General features: G+C 43.6%; 1 protein-coding gene and 1 non-coding gene across 2 annotated transcripts; both read left to right on the top strand.

Moving 5' to 3' along the window:
- Positions 1–2,846: 2,846 nt before the first annotated feature.
- Positions 2,847–20,917, top strand: PPP1R8 (protein phosphatase 1 regulatory subunit 8). The gene is made up of 7 exons (XM_027519042.1): positions 2,847–2,953; positions 4,882–4,942; positions 9,998–10,151; positions 11,541–11,761; positions 13,296–13,440; positions 18,177–18,241; positions 19,472–20,917. Exons 1-7 carry the CDS (start codon positions 2,898–2,900, stop codon positions 19,823–19,825), a joined length of 1,056 nt encoding a protein of 351 aa, XP_027374843.1. The 5' UTR covers positions 2,847–2,897; the 3' UTR covers positions 19,826–20,917.
- On the top strand, positions 6,470–6,635 carry LOC113881740. The gene has a single exon (XR_003508137.1).
- Positions 20,918–25,001: the final 4,084 nt, after the last annotated feature.

Raw genomic sequence — 25,001 nt, 5'->3', positions numbered from 1 at the left:
ATTGAAGCCCTTACTACAGACAATTCACTATGCTAAACATTTTACATTTATCATCTTATAGCCACAAAACCATTGAAGAGATGTATTTTTCTTGTCCTATTTTTATGGATTAGGAAACTGAGGCGTAGTAAGTGGCCTGGCCAAGGGCACACAGTTTAGGAGCAGTGGCGCCAGGATCTGATCTCAAGCACACAGACTTCAAAACCAGACCTTTAGACCTATACACTGTCTCTGTTCATCATTAATACAAACTGTCCTTCCACCACCTCTTTCACAAAGCTTTAACAATCCGGAGTAATGGCAATTTCTATTCACTTTTCATGAACATCTTTTCTTTTCTTAGCACCTTGTAAATTTTTTGTTCACCATCCGGTTAAATGAAGTTTCCTGATGTACCATCTCTATACAAACAATTTTTTTTTCAGTGTCTCCATCTGATCATTCATATCAAAGATGTTCTAAGGAAGTTTTTTTTTTTATTTCAGTATATTCCTTATGTCTTTAGATTCTATTCTAAGGAAGTCTCAAAGTCTAAGAAACTAATCTTTTTTGAGATACCAAAACCCATTGGCAGCTAGTCTATCAGTCTTTACATTTCAAAAGGTTCACCTCCTAGACTGCTGTCCTCTAGTTTGCATCTGTACTGACATCATTGGTACCCAAAGAGCATTTTGCTTTATAAGGCCTAGGTAAGTGTGCCATTACATCACATCAGCGGTCAGTGTGAATATTAGCTGTGCTGAAGACAGGGGAAATGGCCAAGGAATAAAGAATTATAAGGGTAAGAATATAGTTTTAGTTTTCTTGGGTGTATATTCAGCATTATAAGGGATTAAATAATGGACCACCCATGGAAGCTGAGAAATTGAAAGAAAGCTGACATGTTATTAAGGTCACTGACAGCTAGAAATGCCTTCAGTACCACCTCATGCCTGAAAAGGGCATAGGACCTCAAAGGCCCACACAATCTCTCCAGATAAAAGTACCTTCTCTTTTCTGTTATACTCAAAACACTTGAGACAATTTAATTCTTTTTAAGAATCAAGTCCTTGTGCTCAAAGAAGGAAGCTATAGCCTGTTTCTCTGAAACCAAGTTTAGAACTATTGGCCTAGTCTATCTTTGGAATCACAGGGCTGGAAAAGGGGGTATATTAACCCGTTCATTAGATAAGTGATCTGAGGGAATTCCCTAGCAGTCCAGTGGTTAGGACTTGGTGCTTTCACTGCTGTGGCCCGGGGTTCAATCCCTGGTGAGGAAACTAAGATCCTGAAAGCCACACATGCAGCCCCTCCCCCCCCCAAAAAAGAAGTGATCTGACCAGTTAACATCCTTGCTGGATGAGTTTATTGTGCTTTTGAAGACCAGTGGAACATGTGATTCTCCTAACAGTTGATCATTTTAAATTCTAAGTTAATATGCTACAGTTAAATTTTGATGCCTGGAGATGTCACCCAGGGCAAAATCTTTTGAACAGGTTGATGTTAGATTTAAAATCTAGAGGACCAGTAGTAGGGAATCAGGACAAGAACTCCACCATAGAAAGAGATAATCTGCTGTGCAATGCCTCTTTATAGGTGAACAGTAATTTTGCATTTGGTTTCCTTAAAAGAAAAAAACAGGTTGGATAATCCTCTCATGTTTTCTACAAAACTGAAAAAGTGCTGGGCTTCAGTTGCATGCTAATAAAATAAATATGATCATATCAACATCAAAGTGTGAGAGAGAGTGATGATTCAAGAGCATGGGCTTTGGCCTCATACAGATTTAGGTTTGAATCCCACTCATTCTAGCGTGATTCTGGGCAATTCAGTCTCTCTGAGCCTCCCCTCAGGGATCATAATACCTATTTCAAAGAGAGTTTTAAGGATTAAATGAGATGATCCATATAGACTAAATTCTTGCCCAAATAAGCACTCAGTAGACATATGCCAGTACTCTTGCCTGGAAAATCCCATGGATGGAGGAGCCTGGTGGGCTACAGTCCATGGGGTCGCTAAGAGTTGGAAACGACTGAGCGACTTCACTTTCACTTTTCATTTTCATGCATTGGAGAAGGAAATGGCAACCCACTCCAGGGTTGTTGCCTGGAGAATCCCAGGGACGGGGGAGCCTGGTGGGCTGCTGTCTATGGGGTCACACAGAGTCGGACACGACTGAAGCGACTTAGCAGCAGCATTAGACATAAGCCATTACAACCAGAAGCCCTGCTGATGATCTTTCACCCAGCTGTTGGACAAAAGCAGACCTGTATCCTGTCTTCGTTATACAATCTAGTCACTATGACCAAAATTTTAAAATCCAAAGAGGCCTCCACTTGATTAAATAACCTTTTTCAGTCATGCGTTTTGATGATCTGGACGCCTGCCATCTGGTTGGATCCGTCCCTGGCTGTTTGTCTATAGAGTTTACACGACCCCGAAAGGTAGCTTCTCAGGACCATTAGAGGAGACACAGCAGACCGGTGTTTTTCCAATCCCTAAGCCCTATACCCTCTAGCTTCTCTCCATCTTGGGAGTCAAAAGGCTGACGGTGCGAGCCCAGGGCAAGGGTGGCATCACAAGACTTCAGAGCCTGGGAGCGTCTTTGCAAAAAGAACGTAGAGGGAAACCAAACCCCTCCCTACGAGCCCATTTTCTTCAGACAACTGCCGGCCGAGAGAAGCCCTGGCCTCCTGGGAAGGTCAACTCTCTCAAACCCTGAAAAACACCTCTAAACGGGATCCCAGTGTCCACCGCTACTACAGCGCCCCGTGCGTCGGTGCGTGCGTGCGTGCGTGGGTGTGTGTGTGCGCGCGCGCGCAGACGCACAGGTCGCTGGGAAGCCGCCTCTCCCCCCTCTGGGTCTTCCAGTTTCCCAGCGTGCTTCGGGCCCGCCAAATGGGAGGGGGAGACGCAAGATGGCGGCAGCCGCGAACTCCGGCTCCAGCCTCCCGCTGTTCGACTGCCCGACCTGGTGAGTGGCGGGGCGACCAGCGCTGGAGTGGCCAGGCCTGCGCTGGCCTGTGCCGGCCGGGCGGCTGATTTCTCGCAGCGAGCCGAACGGCCCAAACATCTTAGGACTGACAGAGGGAGAAGTGTCCGTCGGGCCGGGCGGCGTGTGGAGGAACCTGGAGCTTGGAGCCCGGGCCCAGAAACCGAGGAAACCCAGAGTTGGGGGCTCTGAGGCGCTGGCTTAGGCAGCCCCTCGGGAAGTCAGCCGGCTGCCGGGGCGCTTCGGGGCCTTGGTCTCGAACTTACCCCAACTCCTGACTGAGTGCCTGGTGCTCTTGTGGAGCCCGGTACCTGCCCCCCGCTTTCTGTCCCGAGCGCGCGCGAGCTAGCTTCCTGGCCCCGATCCCCTTTCAGAGCCTCGCATCCCGCGGTTGTTACTGCAGCCTGGTGCGGCCCTTGCCTGTCTCTCGCTGACTGGGAGCTCCCTGAGGGCAGGAACAGCTCTGACCTACTCCTGTGCTCTTAGCCACCAGCGCGAAGTCGGGCACCAGAGGGCATCCTTGCTTGTTAGGATGAACCCCTTTCCTCCCTTCTCAAGTTCTTGGGAATAATGGAATAATTTTAGTCTTTGAGTGGAGTACACGATTAATTATATAAATTGCCCGGTAAGGCGACCCATCGGAGTTAGAGCTGTGTCTGCTCGTCACAGTGTATTGTTTGTGTGTGTTACTCTCTGGCTCCGTTATATTGAATCCCTCAAGGGCTGCCTAATGTATCTGTAGAGTCACAGTTCCTAGGCCTGAGCCAGACACATAGTAGGAGTTCAGAAAGCATATTTTGGATGTAACTTGGCTTTCCCTGGTTTCCAGACAAAATGGGCTTTTGTCCAATGCACTGTCCTCCCAGCAACCACCATATAGGAGTTGGGTCAGGCTTGTGAGATGACTATGTTGTATCTTCAGCTAGATGTAAATGGATGCATTTGTGTTTGTGTGTGTGTGCACGCAACGCGTGCGTAGATGCTGGGACTCTGGTAAGATTGTTCTTCAAACTTCAGAGGAGCAAACACAGGAAACAAGTGAATGTGTAGCTATTTTCTGGGTCCCTCTGCACTTCTGTAACACAGAGTTGCTCCAGTCTGCAAATTGTGTCCATTTCGGTTCCTTGCCACATTGATTTCAGAATATTTACTTATGTCTTCTAACTATAAGTTTACTGGGCCAGGATAGTAAATTTATAGTTAGAAGAGACTGTATAAGATCACTTATCATTTCCTTAACGTCTGGTGTGCACCAGACATTGTGTTAGGTGCTTTGACATATATTTGTCTCCCTTGGATGGTATGATTATAGGAGTATAGAGAAAAGTTCCCTTATACATGCCACTGTAGAATGACCTGTTCAAAGTTAACAAATATCTCTTGTATTTATTGGTACCTGGTTTCATGGCATAGTTTTGGATTGCCCTAACTGCCTAAATTACATATCTGGTTTGACCTCAGTTCAGGACAATACCCTCTGTTTCTTCTGTGATGAGTCTACCTTGATCAGCCCCAGACACCAACTGATTTATTCTACCGTTGTATGGTAATTATTGGTAGTGGCAAATCTTAGGCTCAAACTCAAAGTGACCAGACAACTCCGACTATAGTACTTGAATTATCTGTGCTGCTTTCTCTCCAAGGTAGATAATTCAGTGTTAAAATACAGGTTTCTTTGGTGCTGCTCTAAATACAGATCCCCTGAAATATGTTTTAGAGCAGTTGAATCACTGGGGAGGTAAGTGTCAAATGCAGAAAGGAGCTATAATAACAGTAAAGTAGATGACATTTCTGCTTGAACATGAACTAATTATAGGCTGGTAAGAGAGCCCCAGTGTTGAATGGGATAATGATTGTAAATGGCATTTACAAACTCACCCTGAAAATATTTTTTCACTGTTACTTTTCAGGGCAGGTAAACCCCCTCCTGGTTTACATCTGGATGTAGTCAAAGGAGACAAGCTAATTGAGGTATGGAAATACACGTCTTCCCTTTTTTCCCCACCACACTAAAGATTCTTGCCAGTGACTCACTTTTCCACCCCCTCTCCTGTGCTTTGTTTTCCAGTAATGCTACTTTTGTTCATCCTGATTTTTTTTCTATTAAAAGCACATAGTGATAAAACACATGCCAATGTGTATCTCCACAGATACTCAGTTTTTTTGTGACTTCTCTTACCTTCCAAATGAAGGGTTTTAATAGATCATGGGCCTGTAGGCCTCAGTGAAACTGGATGCCCTATAACTTGGTGAATTCCTTCTCTCTGAGTATGTGGAATTGTGTGGAAGGTGCAAGATCTGCAATAATTAAAGAAAGTGAATTATATAGATTGAATTCAGCTTTTAAATTGCTTTTATGACATTCAAGCTAGAAGATAATAAACTAAGACACATGTTCAAAAAAGAGAATGGAAATGGTGATGAAATTCATTCATTCATTTAAACATTTACTGAGTGCTTATTATGTGCCAGTCTTTGTGCTCGGCATAGGGAATACAGCAGTGAACAAAATGAACATGGTTCCTGTTTTCAAAGAAATCATCTGGTGGGAAAGACAGAACCAAACAAAAATTTACATGATTATAATCGAAGTAAGTACTATAAAGAACAACTGTAGCAGAATTCTAGCTTTTCTCCAAGTTTCTAGAATGAAAACCACATAGAACTGCAAGAGAACACGAGTTTTGTTTAGCTATTAGGTTGTGTGGATTTTTTTTTTAATTCTTTTGTTGCCATTTATTTACCAAGAAATGGGGATTAAGCCCACTGTGGCCATCGAGTTGTGAGTCTCCATGTCTTCAACCAATTTTAGGTTTGCTTGCTCAGATAACATTTTAAGTTCAAGGCCCTATTGTTGAGTGCAGTTATTTTCTTTGGTGTATATAGTAAAAACATTGCACTCCGTAATGAAAACTGACTGTGAGATCTCCTGAAGGCTGTTGTATAAATACATTGTTTTCACCTTCAGGATGTTGTAGTGATACATGTATTTTGCAAAACATTAAGGCAGAAGTTGTGATGAATTCATCAAGCCCTTAGCCAGTCAGTTAGAACCACTTTGTCTTGGGTTCTTCTGTCTTAAAGGTTACAAAATATCAGGATTATTCAAGGGAATAATTTAGCTAAAATGTCTTCTTTTTTTTTTTTTAACTATAAACTGTTCCACACATATAAAATGTTGCTGAATAGACATACAGAAATCTATTTTTTTAACCAGAATATAATAAATCTTTAATTTGAAATAGGGAGAAACAGTAAGGAGCCTAGCTTTAAGGATAATATCATAATTCTTTTGAGAAATAATATATATTTTCAAAGCACTCTCAACTTGTCAAACATCCCTCTGATTACTGGTTTCCATTAACTGGTAATGTTGTCTTTCAGTGCTCTTAGGTATGCTGAGTTGCCACAAAGGTGTCATGTTACAATCCATAGGCATCACTGTGTTGTTTCTGAGAGAAATAGACTCCAAATCTGCTTATTATTTAAGGATTTAGGCAGCACTTGATACTAACCGAGCTATCTATGTCCAAGCCTTATGTCAGAGGCCTGTGATGTGTTGTGATAGCTGGGTTTAAGAAGTGCAATATTAAAACAAAAGCCATGAGTCTTTTAAGCCCAGGGTGTAAAGATACACTCTGAGTTATAACTCAGAGGCACAACTGGATAATGGTATTAGCCATAGCTAGTTAAGCAGTTGTGGTTTAGTGACTACTGAAGGGCCAGTGCATTATTTCATTCACCTGGACAGAAGAAGCAAATTGTCTTAGAATTCACTCATTTTCTTGCTTCTGAGGCATACTGTTTTTTTCCTCTACATTTTCACACTTCTGTAATTGAGATACCTTTAATTGTGAATGTGCATATTTAATTTGGAGGCTTTTTCTCTTTCTTCTCTAAACACCTAAATCTCTGGTATTGACACCTTGTTGTGGTGGTGTTTAGTTGCTAAGTTGTGTCCAACTCTTTTGTGACCCCATGGATTGTAGCCTACCAGGCTCCTGTGTCCTTGGCATTTCACAGGCAAGAATACTGAAGTGGATTGCCATTTCCTTCTCCAGCGATCTTCCCAACCCAGGGATCAAACTTGTGTCTCCTGCATTGGTATGTGGATTCTTTACCACTGAGCCACCAGGGAAGCTGGGAATCATAGAAAGGTGATCAATTTTGTATTAGAACCCAAGAGCTGGTGGTCTTATGACTGTTTAAGTCCAGCTTGTGAGTTCTGTGGTTAGCAAATTTAAGTTTGTGAAGACATCATGTATGTGCATATAGATACGAATGGGAAATGCATCTATGAGATTCAACTTGCATAGATATTACCTAGAGAAAATAACATGTTGACATTTTAGGGCTCTCACAATTCTAAAGCAATATCTTATTTTTAACCCAAGTCTTAATATTTGGGTCTAAGCAGGCATGGGATGATTGTGGGATTGAGCTGTCAGACTGTTGTTAAATCTTGATGCCCCCTAGCACTAGGGGCCTGGAACAAGCTCTCCCAGCAGCAAGTGGGCTCTGCTGGACAGAGTTTCCCAAAGGTGACCCCCATCCCTTTGAGCCTTAACGTATAAGCTGGCAAGTAACTGGGTAAGTGTTTAAAAAAAAATTAAGATTATGACCTATACTACTTGTTCACTCCTTAAATGTTTTTTGCCATATGGTAGATTTTTTGATGCAGGAAGAGTGAAGAAAATATATAGTGGTTATAAAAGCTTAGACTGTGTGAAATCAGACCTGAATTTCTAATCCAGTTTATAAATATCTAGCAGTGTGAACTTGCATATATTAATTAATTTCTTTATGCCTCACTGTTCCTATCTATAAATATAGGAATAATAGTACCTCCTTACCTCACAGAGTGGCTGTAAAGATGAAATGACATAGCATAAAACTCACAGCACAATGTGTGCACTTAAGTACTCAGCAGTTGTTAACTGTTACCAGCATGTGAGGTGCATTTCTGGTTTTGTAAGAACACTGAAGCACAGGGGAGAATAGCAGCCCACCGTGAGTTCAGTGACATAGCCAGGAACGAAAAATAAGCCTCTTGATTCCTAGCCTGGTACCATCCTAATTTGACTGTACTTCCTTGCTCAGCTTTGTGCTGTCTTCTCTCAGGGATTTTAGAAGGAGCATAGTGTGAAATGTGAACTAGAGCTTAGTGAGACATTCTGTTTAAAGAAAAAAAAAACAGGGAATTCCCTGGCATTCCTGGTTAGGGATCGGCGCTTTTACTGCCAAGGGCACGGGTTCAGTCACTGGTCTGGGAACTAAGATCCTACAAGCCACGTGGTGCAGATAAAAATAAAAACTGTAAAGGAACAACATAATATATATGAATGAGGGTTATTTTTCAAAGGCTCAAATTGTAGACCTTAAGAACTGAATGAAGTGTTAGCAAAAATTTAACCTACGGTCCTTCATCTGTGACAGCCCAGTCCACAACCAGTATGTTGGAAAAGCTTTACTGATCTAGGATTAAAAGAAAAAGACAGTGTAGTGAGTTTTTCATAAAGCTAAATTCAACTCAAAGAGTGACCCTTTATCCTTTTCCTCCCTGCTTTTTTGTTAAAATGACCTTTCTTTTATAAAATGATTGGTGACAATTTTAAAAGAAAGTTCTTTTTTGGCAAAATAAAAGTTAACAGTGCTACGTCAGCCCCTGCAATTTTTAAAATAACAGTTTGCTGCTCTGCAAGATCCTCTTTTCTGCTATTATATTGAGACATTATATAGTTCTATTTTTTCCAGTTCCACAGGAGTGGTTAGAAACATTTTGGAGTTCTTCTCAGAATTATTTCAGACCCATGGCACTGTTGTTTAGAATATTAGCGTTGCAAGTTATTCATACCTGAATTTAAATCCCACATCTGCTAGTTAACCAGCCTGACTGCCTTGAATGACTAGATTCATCTCTCTGAATTTATTTTCTTATGTTTAATAATAAAGGTGATAAGCTTCCCTGGTGGCTCAGACGGTAAAGAATCTGCCTGCAATGCAGGAGACCCCAGTTCGATCCCTGGGTCGGGAAGATTCCCTGGAGCAGGTAATGGCAACCCACTCCAGTATTCTTGCCTGGAGAATTCCATGGACAGAGGAGCCTGACGGGTTACAGTCCATGGGGTTGCAAAGAGTCGGACACAACTGAGCAACTAACATTTTGACTTTCTCTAATAAATGTGATACTTAGTTCACAGACTTGTTTTGAGGATTAGATGAGATAATGCTTAAAATGCCTAGCAAAAAATAGCCCTTCAATAAATGTAAATCTGTACAATCCAGTTTCCGTAGTGTTGTGGTTATCACGTTCGCCTCACAATAAATGTAAATCTGTACGTTCTCTTCCCTCAAACCTGGAAAATCTTTGCCCTATGAAGTCATACCATATTTGGACAAAGCAAGTACTCATTTAGAGTTAACTCTGAGTAATGCTTTTTTGTGCCAAAATGAAATGGGACCATAAAGGTAGATCTAGAGGCTCATACAGTGATGTCTAATGTAATTCTGATTTCAAGGGGGTTCCAAAAATATTTTGGGGCTCTGGCAGCATGATTAGAATATAGGTAAGTGTTTATACCTCCCTTCCTTTGCGAACCAGTTGATAATCTTCATTTGAATATGTATTTTTCTGAAAAGAGGTCTTATTCCTTTATAGGCATGCCTTAGGTTTTTATTTCCTGCTCAACCTAAAGTTAAGTGAAATCTTAAATTTACAATGAAAAGAAGACAACCTCTCTTGCAGGCCATTTACATCTAATAGGATTAGGGAAAGTTCTTTTCATATCGGCACTCAACATTTGACCACTATATTTGGGGATAATCATTGCCAACCCCCAAAAATGTTAGTAAATTTTTCTGAGCTCTTTATCTTGAAGAATAATAGGAAATATATATACATATACATACATATATATATATTTTTACTTTGACAAGGAATTTTATGTTAATATGCTCTACTTTTATTGGAAGACTTTGCTAAACCCTGTTGAAACCAGCTTTAAGTAGTATTTTATATTTATTTAGAAACTGATTATCGATGAGAAGAAGTATTACTTATTTGGGCGAAACCCTGATTTGTGCGACTTCACAATTGACCACCAGTCTTGCTCTCGGGTCCATGCTGCCTTGGTCTACCACAAGCATCTGAAGAGAGTTTTCCTTATAGATCTCAACAGTAGTAAGTAACTCATATCCCATCCCATTTTACACATTCCCTTTTGGGCAGTGTGGAGATGCTCTTTGGGTTCTTCAGATTTGAAATTGTGTTTTATTGTTCATCAAAGAAGTTTATGTTTGGTGTTTGAATAAGTCCTTCTCCATTCCTGTGGTATTTCCTATTTTACTGAAGTAATTGATGAGTGGAGAGAGAAGAAGATTTTAGGGAGTACTTTCCTGAAGAGACTAATAGGTATAGAGAGAACAAAAAAACACCTAGGAACTAGGGAATGTGTTTATAGGCCCCTGTGAGATTGTGATCCAGTTTAAGCAGAAGCTGTGGTTAGCTCCATTAATGTAGCAGAGTTGTGGGTACAGGACATTAAAAAAAATCCTTATTTTGAGCAAGTTCATTTTTTATAATAGGTTCTTTATCTCAGCTACATTTTGCTTTGACTATTACTACTAATATCAATTTTAATTCTCTGAGCACACCCTAACTATAAGATTTTCAAGTTTGTCAGAGATAATCTCAGAAATGCAATTGAAACTTGATTACATGAGGCCTTGAAGTTTGTTCATTTTCACCTGTGTATAATTAATTGCAGCATGGAACGTAAAGGATCTCCTTCCTGGGTTGATTGTGTTTTACTCCTTTTCCCCCTCCCCATACACATGCACACATTACCCCAGTATGGTTATGATGGTTTTTGGAGAGCCTTGTCTCATAAGTTCAGTTCAGTTCAGTCGCTCAGTCGTGTCCAACTCTTTGTGACCCCATGAATCGCAGCACGCCAGGCCTCCCTGTCCATCATCAACTCCCGGAGTTCACTCAGACTCACTTACTTGAAAATTTATGTCATCTTTTTTCTCCATTTCATAATATGCAGAACGTAGACATGGAAAAATATCCAGACTCTCCAGTAGGATTTTTGGCCTACCTTGCCATTGGTATTGCACGTGTTTCAGCCAGCCTCATTTCTTATCCTGGGGAATCCCCAAGTATGACTGCTACCAGTCCAGCAGTTCCTGTATTCCTTAGGCTGGGGGCTGGAGAGGTCAGACTGCAGTAGTTCCTGTCCTCCTCCTTGCGGGGAATGGCTTTTGCTGGGTTGGAGCCTTTCCTGCTGGACCCAGAATGGAGTCAGTCTGGCAGCAGAGAAACTTGTTATGTGGGGTAACAGCAGCTCTGTAGATGTGTAAGAAATCCACTGTAGTGATAAAGGATTCAGTGAAGGAGTTTCCTTTTCAGTGTGACTCATGACAAGGGATGCAAAGTGGACCCACTGCCATTTCTGTTTTAAAAAGCAAAACTGATGTGCTGGCAGAAGCTTCTCTTCTGCAACTCAGGTTTGTTTTTTGTTTGTTTTTTTCTTTTCCTCTCTTACGTTTCTGATTTGGTTATTCCCAGCACACGGCACTTTCTTGGGTCACATTCGGTTGGAGCCTCACAAGCCTCAGCAAATTCCCATCGACTCCACGGTCTCATTTGGTGCATCCACACGGGCATACACTCTCCGTGAGAAGCCTCAGACATTGCCATCAGCTGTGAAAGGAGATGAGAAGATGGGTGGAGAGGATGATGAACTCAAGGGCTTACTGGGGCTTCCCGAGGAGGAGACAGAACTTGATGTAATTCTATTGTCTGTGTCATTGTTACGTCTTGGAGACTCTGGTTTTTGCAGTATGTAGCTGTTCTGTGTAGCTTGAAATCCAGTGACTTAGCAGCTGGAGGTTTTCTTGAACAGAGTGATAAGCCTTTGCCACTTTGCCAGTGTGGTGTGGCCCTTGGAAATCTGCATTGTGTGGGTTTGGTTAAATATATCCAGGGCTGACTAACCAGTAGACCCTTATGGTTGTCTTGGGCACCTTTGCTGCATGTTAGAAGCCAGGCTGGGAGTTACATTTCTTAAGAGCTATACTATCCAATGCAGTAGCCACTAACCACATTCCAAGTACTCAAGAGTCACATGTAGCTAGTGACTAACCATACTAAATAGCTCTGATAGAAAACATTTCTATCATCCAGAAAGTTTGTTTGAACAGCACTGGCTTACAGAGATTGAAGCTTTCATTCATTTATGTAGCTTTTTTGGATACCATCCAGTCAGCCCAAGAATCTTCTGAGTAGAACTAGACTGCTTTTGCTCTGGACCTGGCTGCCCTGAATTGTACAAGATTTGACTTTGATGTGTTAAGGTTTTCCTTGTCTAGAGTTGACCCCAGTAGTTGGTGGTGTAGCTTTTGTCTTCACATGCCTGTCACTGGATTGGTGTGACTGGTCTATCCAGGTAGATCAAATGCCTGCCTGTCCGTAACCACCCACACACATTTACTCTTCTTGTATACAGAGGCAGTTTCCCAAATCTTAGGAAGAAAAAAGCACAGTAGAAATCTTACAACTCAGAAGTTACTTGGTTGTAAATAAGTAGTCTTATGGCCAGGGGCCTGGCTGGCAGTCCCTCTTGCCCATTCTTTTCCAGGCTGCTTCCATGCCTCCTCCTGTATCTCTAGGTCTTGTTCTCAAGACATTTGGGATGTCTCAAACTGCAGCGCAGATTGAAATAAGTCCAAGGGATTGAAAAGAGGCAGGCAGCAGTGCTGAGGCCAGGTTAATCACTGAGATGGATGGATAGTTATGAATAGAAATGGGGCCAGACAGGGATGGGGAGTGACAAAATATTAATGCCAAATATTCAGTGCACTGGCAGCATCCTAGCTAGTTTTAAAGGAGAGAGCTACTGGGAAAGAAACTGTCAGTTTTTCTTTCTCATCTGTTTTGTTACTTAAAACAGTTCTTGAATTTCTTCCCAGTCGCATTCTTTTAATTCTCAGCATGAAGACACGAAAACCTTCTTCAAAAAACCCCTAAACCTCAATTCAAGGGTTTTTGCACAGATGACTTGTTTTCAGCTCAAGGTCCTTTATCCCCTTTTGAATATCACTGCCTCACTGGTCACTGAAGATGTTCCACATTCTGTCAAATGAGTCTTGCTGGTATTAGCTATTTAGGGACAGTAATCTTTTCTGGATGCAAAAGAGAATTTCATCTATGTGAAGAGGTCAAGGTTAGCTCCTAATCCCTTCCTGCTCTTTGTTTGTTAATATTCTCCTTCAAATTCCTTGTGTACTCATTCCTGTCTTTCCTGTGTGAACTCTGGCCCAGAACCTGACAGAATTCAACACTGCCCACAACAAGCGGATTTCCACTCTCACCATTGAGGAGGGGAATCTGGACATTCAGAGACCAAAGAGGAAGAGGAAGAACTCACGGGTGACCTTTAGTGAGGATGATGAGATCATCAACCCAGGTGAGATGTCTTCCTGGTTTTTTCTGATGAAAAGGCTGTGATCCTAGAGAGTAGTTTACACAACCTGTAGGTCAGTTGTTTCTCAACAGGGTTTAGAATAACAGGTGCTGTATTCAGGGGAGATATTTTTGTACAGTACAGGCATACTTTGGAGATATTGTGGGTTTGGTTCAAGAATTTCAGTAAAGCAAGTCACACACAGTTTCTGATTTCCCAGTACATGTGAAAGTTATGTTTACACTACGCTGTAGTCTGTTAAGTGTGTGGTAGCATCATGTCTAAAAAGACAATGTACATACCTTAATTTAAAAAAATACTTTGTTATTAAAAAACACCAGCCATCATCTGAACCTTCAGCAAGTTGTAATCTTTTTACAATAGTGACAAGGATCACTGGTCATAGATCACTGTAGGGAAGTCGCTCAGTCGTGTCCGACTCTTCGCAACCCCGTGGACTGCAGCCTACCAGGCTCCTCCATCCATGGGATTTTCCAGGCAAGAGTACTGGAGTGGGGTGCCATCGCCTTCTCCGACTATAACAACTGTAATAATAATGGAAAAGTTTGAAACATGTGAGAATTACCAAAATGTAACACAGAGCTAGGAAGTGAGTGAATGCTGTTGGGAAAATTGCACTGAAATACTTACTCGATGCAGGATTCCTTCAAATTTATCGATATAAAAAACTCAGTGTCTGTGAAGTACAATAAAACAAACTATGCTTTTTCATTGATGGAGTGCCCTGAACACTCAAGCATTATCCAGTTGCAGTGTGAAAGAAGTAGCTAGAGCAAGGCCCCATACAATTCAGTATATAGAGCATGGCTGTAGTTCTCCTTTGCTGATGCAGTATCATAGCAGAGTTTAAGTATAGGTTAGAGCAGACACTGTTGTCTTCCTGGGGATCTGTGTATGACTGGTAACTCTTAAAATTGGACAACTTACTGCCACTATTAACTGCACGGAAGACTTGCCTCTTTAAGGCCATAACTTCTACTAAAATACTAAATGTGTTTTGTAGTCTTAAGGGAGAAGGAGACTCCCAGCTATAGACAGTGGTCCCTGAATGCTGGGAAATGTGCATGAAGGAGAGCATATTGGGGGGAGGCACCCTGAGGGTGGGTGTTTGCAAGGCTGACCTTCAGGAGGAAGGAGTGGGTGAAACCAGAGCCTGTGAGTAGCAAATATTTGGCTTGGCATTAAAAGCAACAACAAATCCTTATATTTAGAAGAAGAATTAAAAGAATTCCTGTGAAAGATTGGAGCATTCATTCTAGTGACTTTTGTTCACTTTCTGATGATGTGTGAAGTGGAATGAATAACTTGTCAAAGTAGTGAATGCCCAAGGGAAATGGCCAGTCAGGAGCTGAATGACTGATCTAGAAAGTTTATTTCTGGATGCCAGATAAGAGTTTCTAGGGGTTGGTCTTAGAAATCTGTAGTTTTAATAAGCTCTTATTTGTACTGATAAACAGCCTACAGTATGGGAATGACTGAACTAGATAATTCATTAAGTCTTGAAGACCTGGGGTCTGATATGTTCTGTTTTTTCTCTTGAAAATTATTGTGGAACTTCTCTGGTGGTCCAGTGGTTAAGACTCTCTGCTCCTAATGCAGGGGGCATGGGTTCAGTATCTGGTCAGGAAACTAAGATCTCACATGCCACATGGTGCAGCTAAAAAGAAAAAGAAGAAAGTTATTGTCCTGGAACTTTATGAAGGCAGTATGTTCAGGGAGAGTGTGGCAGAGTGTTTAAGAGCGTGGGCTCAGATCAGAGGGCCTGGGTATGAAATTCACATCTCTGCTTGGTAGCTCTGTGACCCTCTGGCCAGGTGACATATCAGAGTTCTGGCCCCACAGGATTGATGGGGAGATTAAATGATTAAGTGAAAATACCTCAGATATGTGCTCGGCACTCAGTTCAGGTCAGTCACTCAGTCGTGTCTGACTCTTTGCGATCCCATGGACTGCAGCACACCAGGCTTTCCTGTCCGTTACCAACTCCCAGAGATTGCTCAGACTTAGGTCCATCGAGTTGATGATGCCATGCAACCATCTCATCCTCTGGCATCCCCTTCTCCTCCTGCCTTCAATCTTTCCCAGCATCAGGATCTTTTCCAATGAGTCAGTTCTTCACATCAGGTGGCTGAAGTATTGGAGCTTCGGCTTCAGCATCAGTCCTTCCAGTGAATATTCAGGACTGATTTCCTTTAGGATGGACTGGTTTGATCTTGCACTCCAAGGGACTCTCAAGAGTCTTCTCCAACACCACAGTTCAAAAGCATCAATTCTTTGGCGCTCAGCTTTCTTTATAGTCCAACTCTCACATCCATACATGACTACTGGAAAAACCATAGCTTTGTCTTTTGTTGGTAAAGTAAATGTCTCTCCTTTTTAATATGCTCTCTAGGTTTGTCATAGCTTTTCTTCCAAGGAGCAAGTGTCTTTTAATTTCATGGCTGCAGTCACCATCTGCAGTGATTTTTGGAGCCCAGGAAAATAAAGTCTGTCACTGTTTCCATTGTTTCCCCATCTATTTGCCATAAAGTTATGGGACTGGATGCCATGATCTTCCTTTTTTGAATGTAGAGTTTTAAATCCAGCTTTTTCACTCTCCTCTTTCACTCTCATCAAGAGGCTGTTCCTCTTTGCTTTCTTCCATAAGGTGGTGTCATCTGCACATCTGAGGTTATTGATATTTCTCTCAGCAATCTTGATTCCAGCTTGTGCTTCATCCAGGCACTCAGTAGCTCTTGATAAATGTTAGCCATTATCCCAGTCATCATCTGCCAGCCCTTTTGCATTTACCTGTGCAGACTTTCCTATACCAGAAGTAGACCTGGCAAGGAACTTCTTGGTAGATCTTCCAGGAGCAGAGATTTCCTGCAGTGGATAGACTCCCTCTTCAGGAGTCGAATAGCTCGAGAATGAGGAAAGGGTGAGAGGACCGAACACTGTTCAGCCAGCACAGGACAGGGTCTCCTCGATGGCCTCGTCCTCACTTCCACAGGCCTGTTGTGTTCGTGGGGCACATACCCTGTTAGCCATGCCTCTTGGGCTCCAGTTGCTCTTGCATTTCATTTAGCTTTCCTGAAGGGCTGATTGGAACAGGGCTCCTATGGTAATGAGAGAAAATAAGGGTGCCTTTTTTTTAGAGACCTTGTCTCCTTCCTGATGAGCCTGGGTACCTTTTCCTCTTTCTTTTTCCGTATAGAAGCTGTTCATTCGTTTGTTCATTGAACAACAATTGTTTGTGTACGTAATTCCAGGATATATTCTTTAGAGGCATCCTAATATGTGAAAAGCCAAACTTAAATAAACCAGGGGCTCTTCAGTTAAATAAGGAATACTTTATATCCCAAAGGGACTCACAGGAGTGTTTCTTTAAATAGCAAACACCTTCAATGCATTAAAATAAGGTGTACAATGTCTGCTAGAGAAACAACTCCTTTCCTACCACTGTATTAAGATAAAAGGGCCAGGGAGTTGTTTTTTCTAGTAATGATAGTAAGTCTGTGCTTGCCTGTTTCCCCACACTTCGTCTTAAGTGAGGAAGCTGTTCATTCTAGGTCATCCAACCCAGTGTCCCGTCTGTGCTCCAAGATCACTACTTTCATACTTCTCTTGAAGCACCTCCATTGTATTGTGACCCATCTGGCTTTACAGCTGTGAGCTCCTTAAAGACAGGACCGTGTTTTGCTCTTTATTTCCCTGCCTTCTGTCTAATAAATGAGAGACTGATTGCAAGCATGTTACCTGACCTTAGTGCTTTCTTCTGGCAGAGCGAATGAATGAAGCTAGAAGCTTTGTAGGGTGCAGTAGTGTGTGTGTAAGCTGCCGGGGCAGGGGCTTCAGATCTTTTAGTGAGTCTTCCTTGTACAGACATGCATTGGAGATATTATGGGTTCCGTTCCAGACCACTTCAAAAAAGCAAATGTCAAAGCAAGTCACGCAGATTTGTTTGGTTTGCCAGTGCATATGTAAGTTACATTTACAAGTGTACAATAGCATTATGTCTAAAAAGTAGCATTATATCTAAAAAAAAAAAACCATGTCCTTGTTTCTTTACAATGCTTTAAATACTTTATTGCTAAAAAATGCAAACTATCATCTGACAATGCAGGGTTGCCACCAACCTTCAATTTAAAAAAAAAAAACCCTGCAATATCTGCAAAGCACAGTAAAGTGAGACACAGTACAGCGAGGTATGCCTGTGTACAGGTGTTCAGCTCGAAAGGCAAAGTTAAGTTGGAAGCCCTGGGTGTGAATCCTTATTTTGTTTTTCGCTTATGAGCAGGTGTTAGCAAAGTACGTGGTGTGTGACCTCTTCAGGTGTCCCTCTTTTATTACTAACATGAGATTGATGATGTCTGCTTTTTTTTTTAATCTCCCCTCAGAAGAGGGAAGTATGTGGAATGGGAAAGTGGTCTAGAGCACAGGCCTGTTTCTGGCTGCTGAGATTTATATCCTGGCTCCTCTCCGGCGAGGTGACTGGGCCTGTCATTTTCCTCCTCCAAGCCTGAGATTGTTTTCTCATCTGTTATATGCTTACTCTAGTGGTACTTAGCTCATAGGGTTGTTGTGAGGATTGAACACATACCCAGCAAACACTTGAAGTGTTGGCTGTATTTTACTGTTTTAATATGAGTTATTGTGATGACTGTTGACACTGAGCCGTGTGACGTTAATCCTCCCGGTTGATTACTGAATTAACCTGCCCTCATGTCTTTTTGCAGAGGATGTGGATCCCTCGGTTGGTCGCTTTCGGAACATGGTGCAGACTGCAGTGGTCCCAGTCAAGGTAGGAAGCATGTTTGAAATGTTTTATTGTCTGGGTTAAAAACCCACTCTTCCATGTGTAGGCTTAATTTTAAAACACGTTCTTTGCTCCTTTCTTGTTTTTCATACTGTGGGAATACTTTTACCCCATCTGTGTGTCGGGATCCTGGAGTGCCATAGAGAAACTACAGGTGACGAGCCAGCTTAATGCTGCATGTAAATTATGATGTGATGCAAGTCTGTAAATTTACCTCTCAGTGGGGTAGGGTGCAGAGAGACCCACCTTTCTTTAGCCTTCCCTTCTTAACTCAGAGTACGCTGTTAGGCAAAGAGGAGGCATAGTTGCCTTCTGCATGGCATCTCTGGCTTTTGCCATGGCTTTATTTTGTGAACAAGAATGACACAGATAGGAAAGCCAGCTCACGTTGGGTTAGGTTTAAAGATAGCTCTATTGAAGAACCAAGAAGTGGAAGCTACAGAGATGTTCTGAGTGCTCAACACACGGAGAACTACCTGACAGCCAGGGCTCCAAAAGGGAACAATGGCCCCTGGAAGCAGATCCCTGTTGGCAGAGGTGTTCAAATGGTGATTGGAAGATGCTGGTCAGAGCTGCTAGAGAGAGTTGGTTTTTTTTCTAATCTTCAGAATATATTAGATCAAGAAATGAGTCAAGTTTCTGGTTAGTCTTTGTTTCAGGAAGATCTTTCGTTGAACTTTAGTGCAATGTGAAAAACTACAAGATGAAATTTTTTCATACAACTCCATACAATTTGTGCCACATTTCCCCTTGAGCACCTTTCTCTTCTTTCTTCTTCCTTTGGAATTTTCTGCTGTCTGTTTCCCCCCAGAAAATAAAAATTAGAATACTTGCAACCATCTGTTAATCACCTTTGTTTCCTAAAAGGGCATTTTAACATCAAAAACAGAGAGAGAGAGAGGCATGACCTTAGGGTAAAAAATAGTCACTTAAACTGGATAAGTCTTACTTTATGAAAAGTTCACACACTGGCCTCATTTTTCTTGGTTTGACATAGGATGGTGAACAGTTTGTGTGGAGCAGTGTTTGGGAGCCACATGTTAGATGACCACTGTAAGGTCTCCTCAGGCCCTGAGATTTGAGGACAGTGAGATGGGTTGTTTGGGAAACAACCGAGTTAGAGGTTCAGGGGCCTGTCCCAGTTTTTCTAGGACTGCAGTAGAAGAACCTAACAGCACTCTTCTGTCTTACCTCTGTCTCCTCTGTAAACCACAGAAGAAGCGGGTGGAGGGCCCTGGCTCCCTGGGCCTGGAGGAATCCGGGAGCAGGCGCATGCAGAACTTTGCCTTCAGTGGAGGACTCTACGGGGGCCTGCCCCCCACGCACAGTGAAGCTGGCTCCCAGCCACACGGCATCCATGGGACAGCACTCATTGGTGGCTTGCCCATGCCATACCCGAACCTTGCTCCTGATGTGGACTTGACCCCTGTTGTGCCATCAGCAGTGAACATGAACCCTGCACCAAACCCTGCCGTCTATAACCCCGAAGCTGTCAACGAACCCAAGAAGAAGAAATACGCAAAAGAGGCGTGGCCGGGCAAGAAGCCCACACCTTCCTTACTGATTTGATATTTTTGGTCATGGAGGAGGGTGGGATTGGGTGGGAATGGGGTGGAAGGGTGATGGGGGGAGCTAATGAACTAGGGAGAAAAACTTTTCATGTGTGCAGTATCGTCTTTCAGAATGTCTCCTGGGGTCCTAACCATGTAATATTAAAACGGGGGGTGAGGTTGAAATATCCTAGAAAGACCTGTCTTCAGAACACTTTCATTGCAGAGAAATGTTTCATATATCCTTTTAAATAGATTGCCCTGGCTTTTCCCCAGGCTTTCCTTTTCTCCTTTTTTCTTTTCTCCCTCTTTCTAGGGTCATTTTTCTTTAAGGTCACGTACCCCAGGGAGAGACTCTAGGCCCTCAGGTTGAATCCAGAGCTGTGGGGGTGACAGAAGCCCCGCCAGCCTTGTGGGTCCAGTAGCCTAATTTATACCTACTATCCCTGCAAGTCCAGGTAGCAGAAGGGTTGCCACGGATTCCAGGTTGCTTAACAAGAGGGTTTAAAATTCTCCAGTTAAGCTAAGATTTAAACTCAAAAGTGTTTTCCTGGGTCAGTGGTTTTGAGGTCCAGCAGTTAGGCTTTTCTCTTTTGTCCTTTCTGTTCGAATGAGAACATTTTGATTTTTCATCTGACCAGTGCCATAGACACAGGTTGACCGTTTTAAACTTACAGTATTGTTTGAACTTTACCTGTTTTTCTTGTCAAATCTGAGTACTTGCAGAAGTTTCTCACTTGATTTCAGGGTACTGTCCTCTACTCTCTAAGGTATTACTTTCCTTTTTGAGTGTGTTATGAAGGCAATTTTTAAAGGATATGACCAGTTAGAGCAATTCTAATTAAAAAGGAAAAGATTTTTACTTTGAAGTAACGGATGTCTCTAAGAGGACATTTTTAGATGATGGTTCGGAGGCTCTTTCCCCCACTCGACCCAGAGCTCCAAGACTAGAAGACCTGGCTAACAAACATAGGAGACGAAGGTAGGACACATTGATAAGAGCTTTGTACAGAGATTTGTACATTTGTGTAATAGGCCTTTTCACGCTTTATGTGTAGCTTTTTACCTGTAACCTTTATTACATTGTAAATTAAATGTAACTTTTGTCATTCTGGTGCAGTTTGTGATTCAGTTGCCATCACCTACTTCCACTGCCATGAGGGAATATTTGTCAGAGGTACAGCTGTCAGGCTTGGGAGGTGACGCTGTGTCCCCGTTTTATTACCACAAATAAAGATGCCCCCTGATGAATTGGAAATTCTAATTAGAGATTCCAGTCCCCTGATGAAGCCTCACTGAGCAAAGTGGGTTAAGACAAAGACGGGTGTCCTTGTGCCAGTGTAACCACCACCCTCTGGCTGCAGCTGCGTGCATTTGTGCTACAGCTCAGGAAGCACAGGAGTGAAAGTAAGCGAAGTTGAGGGTGTTTAGAGGGGATTTCAGCTGGAGTTTGAACTGGATGGATGTGTCTTGCATACTAGAACACTGTGCAGCAAGTGGACTTTGTGTATGGTGAGACAAAGTATGTGACTTTGTGATGAAAACGCCAACAAGGTTCCAAATCCCTTAGGTTGAGAGTGTGGACTCACAGCAGGAGCAGCCTGGTAAAAGGAACAGAGATCTATAAAATCACAGCTAGGCAGAAGTTTAACTTCTCTGCCGGCTCCCGTAACGATGACTGTCCTCATCTTATGAGGACACCTTCCTGTCGTCATAGCAAAGGTTACTATTAGTGCTGGTTAAAAATCAGTCGTTGAGCACCTGCCTACTGTCAAGCAACCATCTGCAGCATTTATTTAATTTTAATAGCCCTGAGGAATACTGTTTTTATCCCTGTTTTACAGATGAGAAAACAGGCTTCTGATTTCATGTAGTGAAGTCAGGATTGGAACTGGATTCTGACTCCAGAGCCTGAGCACAGGTTAACACAGCCTCTGGGATGAGGTAAGGGAAGGGTGTATGAGCCATAGTTGGCTTGCCACCGGGCTCTATAGACTGGAGCTAGACGACTGAGCGACTTCACTTTCACTTTTCACTTTCACGCATTGGAGAAGGAAATGGCAACCCACTCCAGTGTTCTTGCCTGGAGAATCCCAGGAACGGGGGAGCCTGGTGGGCTGCCGTCTATGGGGTCGCACAGAGTCGGACACGACTGAAGCGACTTAGCAGCAGCAGCAGATGTTTGGAAATTGAAAAGTTTTTCCCAAACTGGACAACTTACTAGAAGGTATAATAAAAGATTTAGATGTATTTTAGGTAATAAAATCCTTCTGGTAAGAGATTATGCCATGTGTTATTTGGTTTCAGAATTTGAGTTGCAGAGTAAAACTTCAATTTGTGTCTCAAAGAAGGCTCAGTAGAGAATATCCAAGCCTGCAAAGCTCTGTCTTTCTTTTCCAAGGTCCGTTTGACTTTAGTGGAAGTAGGAATGGCTGAATTTGGTGGTTACACAGCAAATAGAGGCATGGTACGGAAACCTGGCTTCCCTGGCACCCAGATTTCTGATTTATTCCAATCCTGTTTTAGTGCCCCTCTAAGGGGAATACTGCAGGAAGGGGCTTAGCTGCCTCTCACCCCTAACACAGCTCTAGCCAATGACTGGGGAGGTAAACCTCTCCTGTTCACCACCAGGATCGGCAGATGGTCTCCACTGCTCCGGTGAGCACTGAGCTGGTGAGGGATGCAGAGATGAGAAGCAACTGACTGTTGGTTCCCCAGCGTCCTATGCCCCTAATGGGCCCTCTGCTGAGAAGGGTGGGGATGACTCCTGTTTACCTCCCCAGGATGGGAGAGGGTGGTGAACCCCATGGAGAAGGACCTTTTGGCAGAAAACAACAGGTTGATCACAGCTCAAGAGCAACTGCTTGGTAACTGCATGCCTAAGATATGCTTGTCATTATCAACTCAGAATTTTTAGTCAGAAGGGTTTGTGAGATCCTGGCTGGATCCCTCATTTTGCTTGTGAGCAAATGATGGCAGTGGGGACTTCAGCTAACATGGATCGAACACGTGTGAGTTGGGCGTATGGCAGGGCACTACCCCTGCCCGCTAGAGGCCTGCCTTCTAGAGGGAAACAGGCACACTTAACGGTGCTGCTGCTCAGATGCTGAGAGCTTCAACTGAGGGATAGATGGGATGAGGACAGCAGAGATGAGTGAGACTGGGGTGTCAGGGAGGCCTCTAGGGAGATGACATTTGCGCTGAGCATTGATGATCAAGTAGGGATTTGCTGCATGGAGGAGTGTGAGCTGTGGTTCTCCAGGGAGAGGAACCAGTGAGAGATGCATGGAAGATGGATGAGGGGAATGACTACTCAGCAGGAGGGAGGAATCAGGAAGACAGAGGCCAGGTCGCATGCTGTGAGCTTTGCTGGGGAATTTGAAGGTGTAAGGAAGCCAGTGAAGGACTTTTTTTCCCGTAAGAAAAAAAATGTGTGAAGACATAAATACGGGAAAAATCTAGAGACATCTCACACACAGACACGCACCCTCCCCACCCAGAGTGGGGAGACTTCCTTGGGGAGGTTTCAGGTAGGGCAGTGATTGATGGGATTCTGGTGTTAGAAAATAACAGATGAATGAGGCAGTTCCTGCCCTCAGGTGAGTCTCAAAGCAGGGGAGACAGGTGTTTCAGTTCTCTCCACACAGTTTAGCCAATCTAGAGGTTAAGTCCAAATGTGGAGAGAATGTGGGGAAAGTTCCCCAGTAGTTCTCTCTGTGAGAGTGAGGGGGCGCTAAGAGGTGAGGGTCGTGGAAAGCTTCGGACCTCTGACATTTCCAGATGGAGGTGGGGGCACTCCAGGCAGGGGCAGCTGCAGGAATAAAGGGGGTCAGGGTGGATTAAGGCCCCTGCCCCGTGATGGTGGAGGTGGTAAGAAGGCCTGAGTGCTCACCTACCGAATTTGCATGGTATCTGCTGCCATGGAAAGAGATTGCTGGAAGAATTGGATGTGCGGTCTTCTACCTCTGAACCGGGGCAGAGGAGCAGTTCCAGAGTCAGCCAGCAGGCGGGGCCCTGCTCCCATTCTCGGAGCTCCTGTAGGAACCGGTGTGAGGATGTAGGATGGTCCCTCAGGGTGGGAGATGAGCGGGGAGAAGGAAAACAAATCTGGCTCCTTGTTGGGCACCCTAATGGTACTCTTACGTGTTTTATAACCCCTAAATTCTCACAGAAGACCCAAGAGGAGGTTGGTGGTGTTCCCCCCTTTATAGCTGGGAACTTGAGGCTCGCAGAGTGCTCAGCTTGACAAGTGAATTTCTTAGCAGTTCAAACCTGGCCCTGATGCTTCGGGCTGTGAACAGCACAGGGTATTGCGGCCCCTGCCTGTGCCTGAAGTCTGTGGAAGACAGGGCTGAATTTTGATCCCTTTCTGGTTTTTCTCTTTCTCAATTTCCTTCCCTTCTGTCTCCCATCTCTGGTTCCCTTTGGGTTCTGTGGAGCTTCAAGTGCTGTCTCCACACCTGGGCCAGGCGGGGTGTCTAAAGGCTCCTGCAGACACTGTTAACTGCACTCGTGGCCTGGGGGCAAGGTTACTGACAGGAAGTGCCGCTGAGATGTGGAGGGAGGCTTTCCACAGAGAGCCTCTGCTGATGAAGTCTCCCAGCCGGCCGGCCTCAGCACCCGCAGCCCAGCCCTCTCCTCGTTACCATGGTCTTCCTCCACAGCCAGGCCACTGCCTGCACTCAGAGCCCGTCTTCCCTCCCCTCGGGTTATGCCCTCTCCAACTGACACCGTCAAGACGGTTTCTCCGCCAGACTTTTCCCAGCAGCGTTCAAATGCACCATCACTGCTTTCAAAGAGAAACAAAGCAAAAAACCTCTTGATTCCACTTTCTCACCAGCAACTTCCTGTTTCTCTGCTCCACTTTTCAGTACAACTTCTGGAAAGAATTGGTTTGTCTTGTGTCTTCACTCTCTTCCACTCGCACTCAAATCCACTTCAGTCAGGCTTTTGTCCTAACGCTCCATCAAAACCATGCCTGCTGATGACTGCAGTCCTGGTGTTGACTGGACTCCATCACTGCTCTGCTCAGAGCATTCCCGAGGCCCCTTATTTCCTGCAGTGTTAAGAGCCACTGTGCACACTGCTCTGCACCCCCTCCCGTTGCCTCTCTGTCCCCCTACGTTTCTCCCCCGTGCTCCCTCTGCCGCAGCCACCCCAGGGACTGGCTGGCCCTTCAAGGCACACTCCCATCC

The sequence above is a fragment of the Bos indicus x Bos taurus genome, chromosome 2, assembly GCF_003369695.1.
Source record: "Bos indicus x Bos taurus breed Angus x Brahman F1 hybrid chromosome 2, Bos_hybrid_MaternalHap_v2.0, whole genome shotgun sequence".
Lineage (NCBI taxonomy): Eukaryota > Metazoa > Chordata > Mammalia > Artiodactyla > Bovidae > Bos > Bos indicus x Bos taurus.
Note: the sequence above shows the minus strand (reverse complement) of the source record. Positions and strands in the feature narration are given on the sequence as shown.

Bases quoted from the DNA above. Each gene is read 5' to 3' on its own strand.
- PPP1R8 (XM_027519042.1), top strand. From the start codon at position 2,898: ATGGCGGCAGCCGCGAACTCCGGCTCCAGCCTCCCGCTGTTCGACTGC. The intron at 2,954-4,881 runs GTGAGTGGCGGG...GTTACTTTTCAG, and splicing joins CTGTTCGACTGCCCGACCTG to GGCAGGTAAACCCCCTCCTG. The intron at 11,762-13,295 runs GTAATTCTATTG...ACTCTGGCCCAG, and splicing joins AGGAGGAGACAGAACTTGAT to AACCTGACAGAATTCAACAC.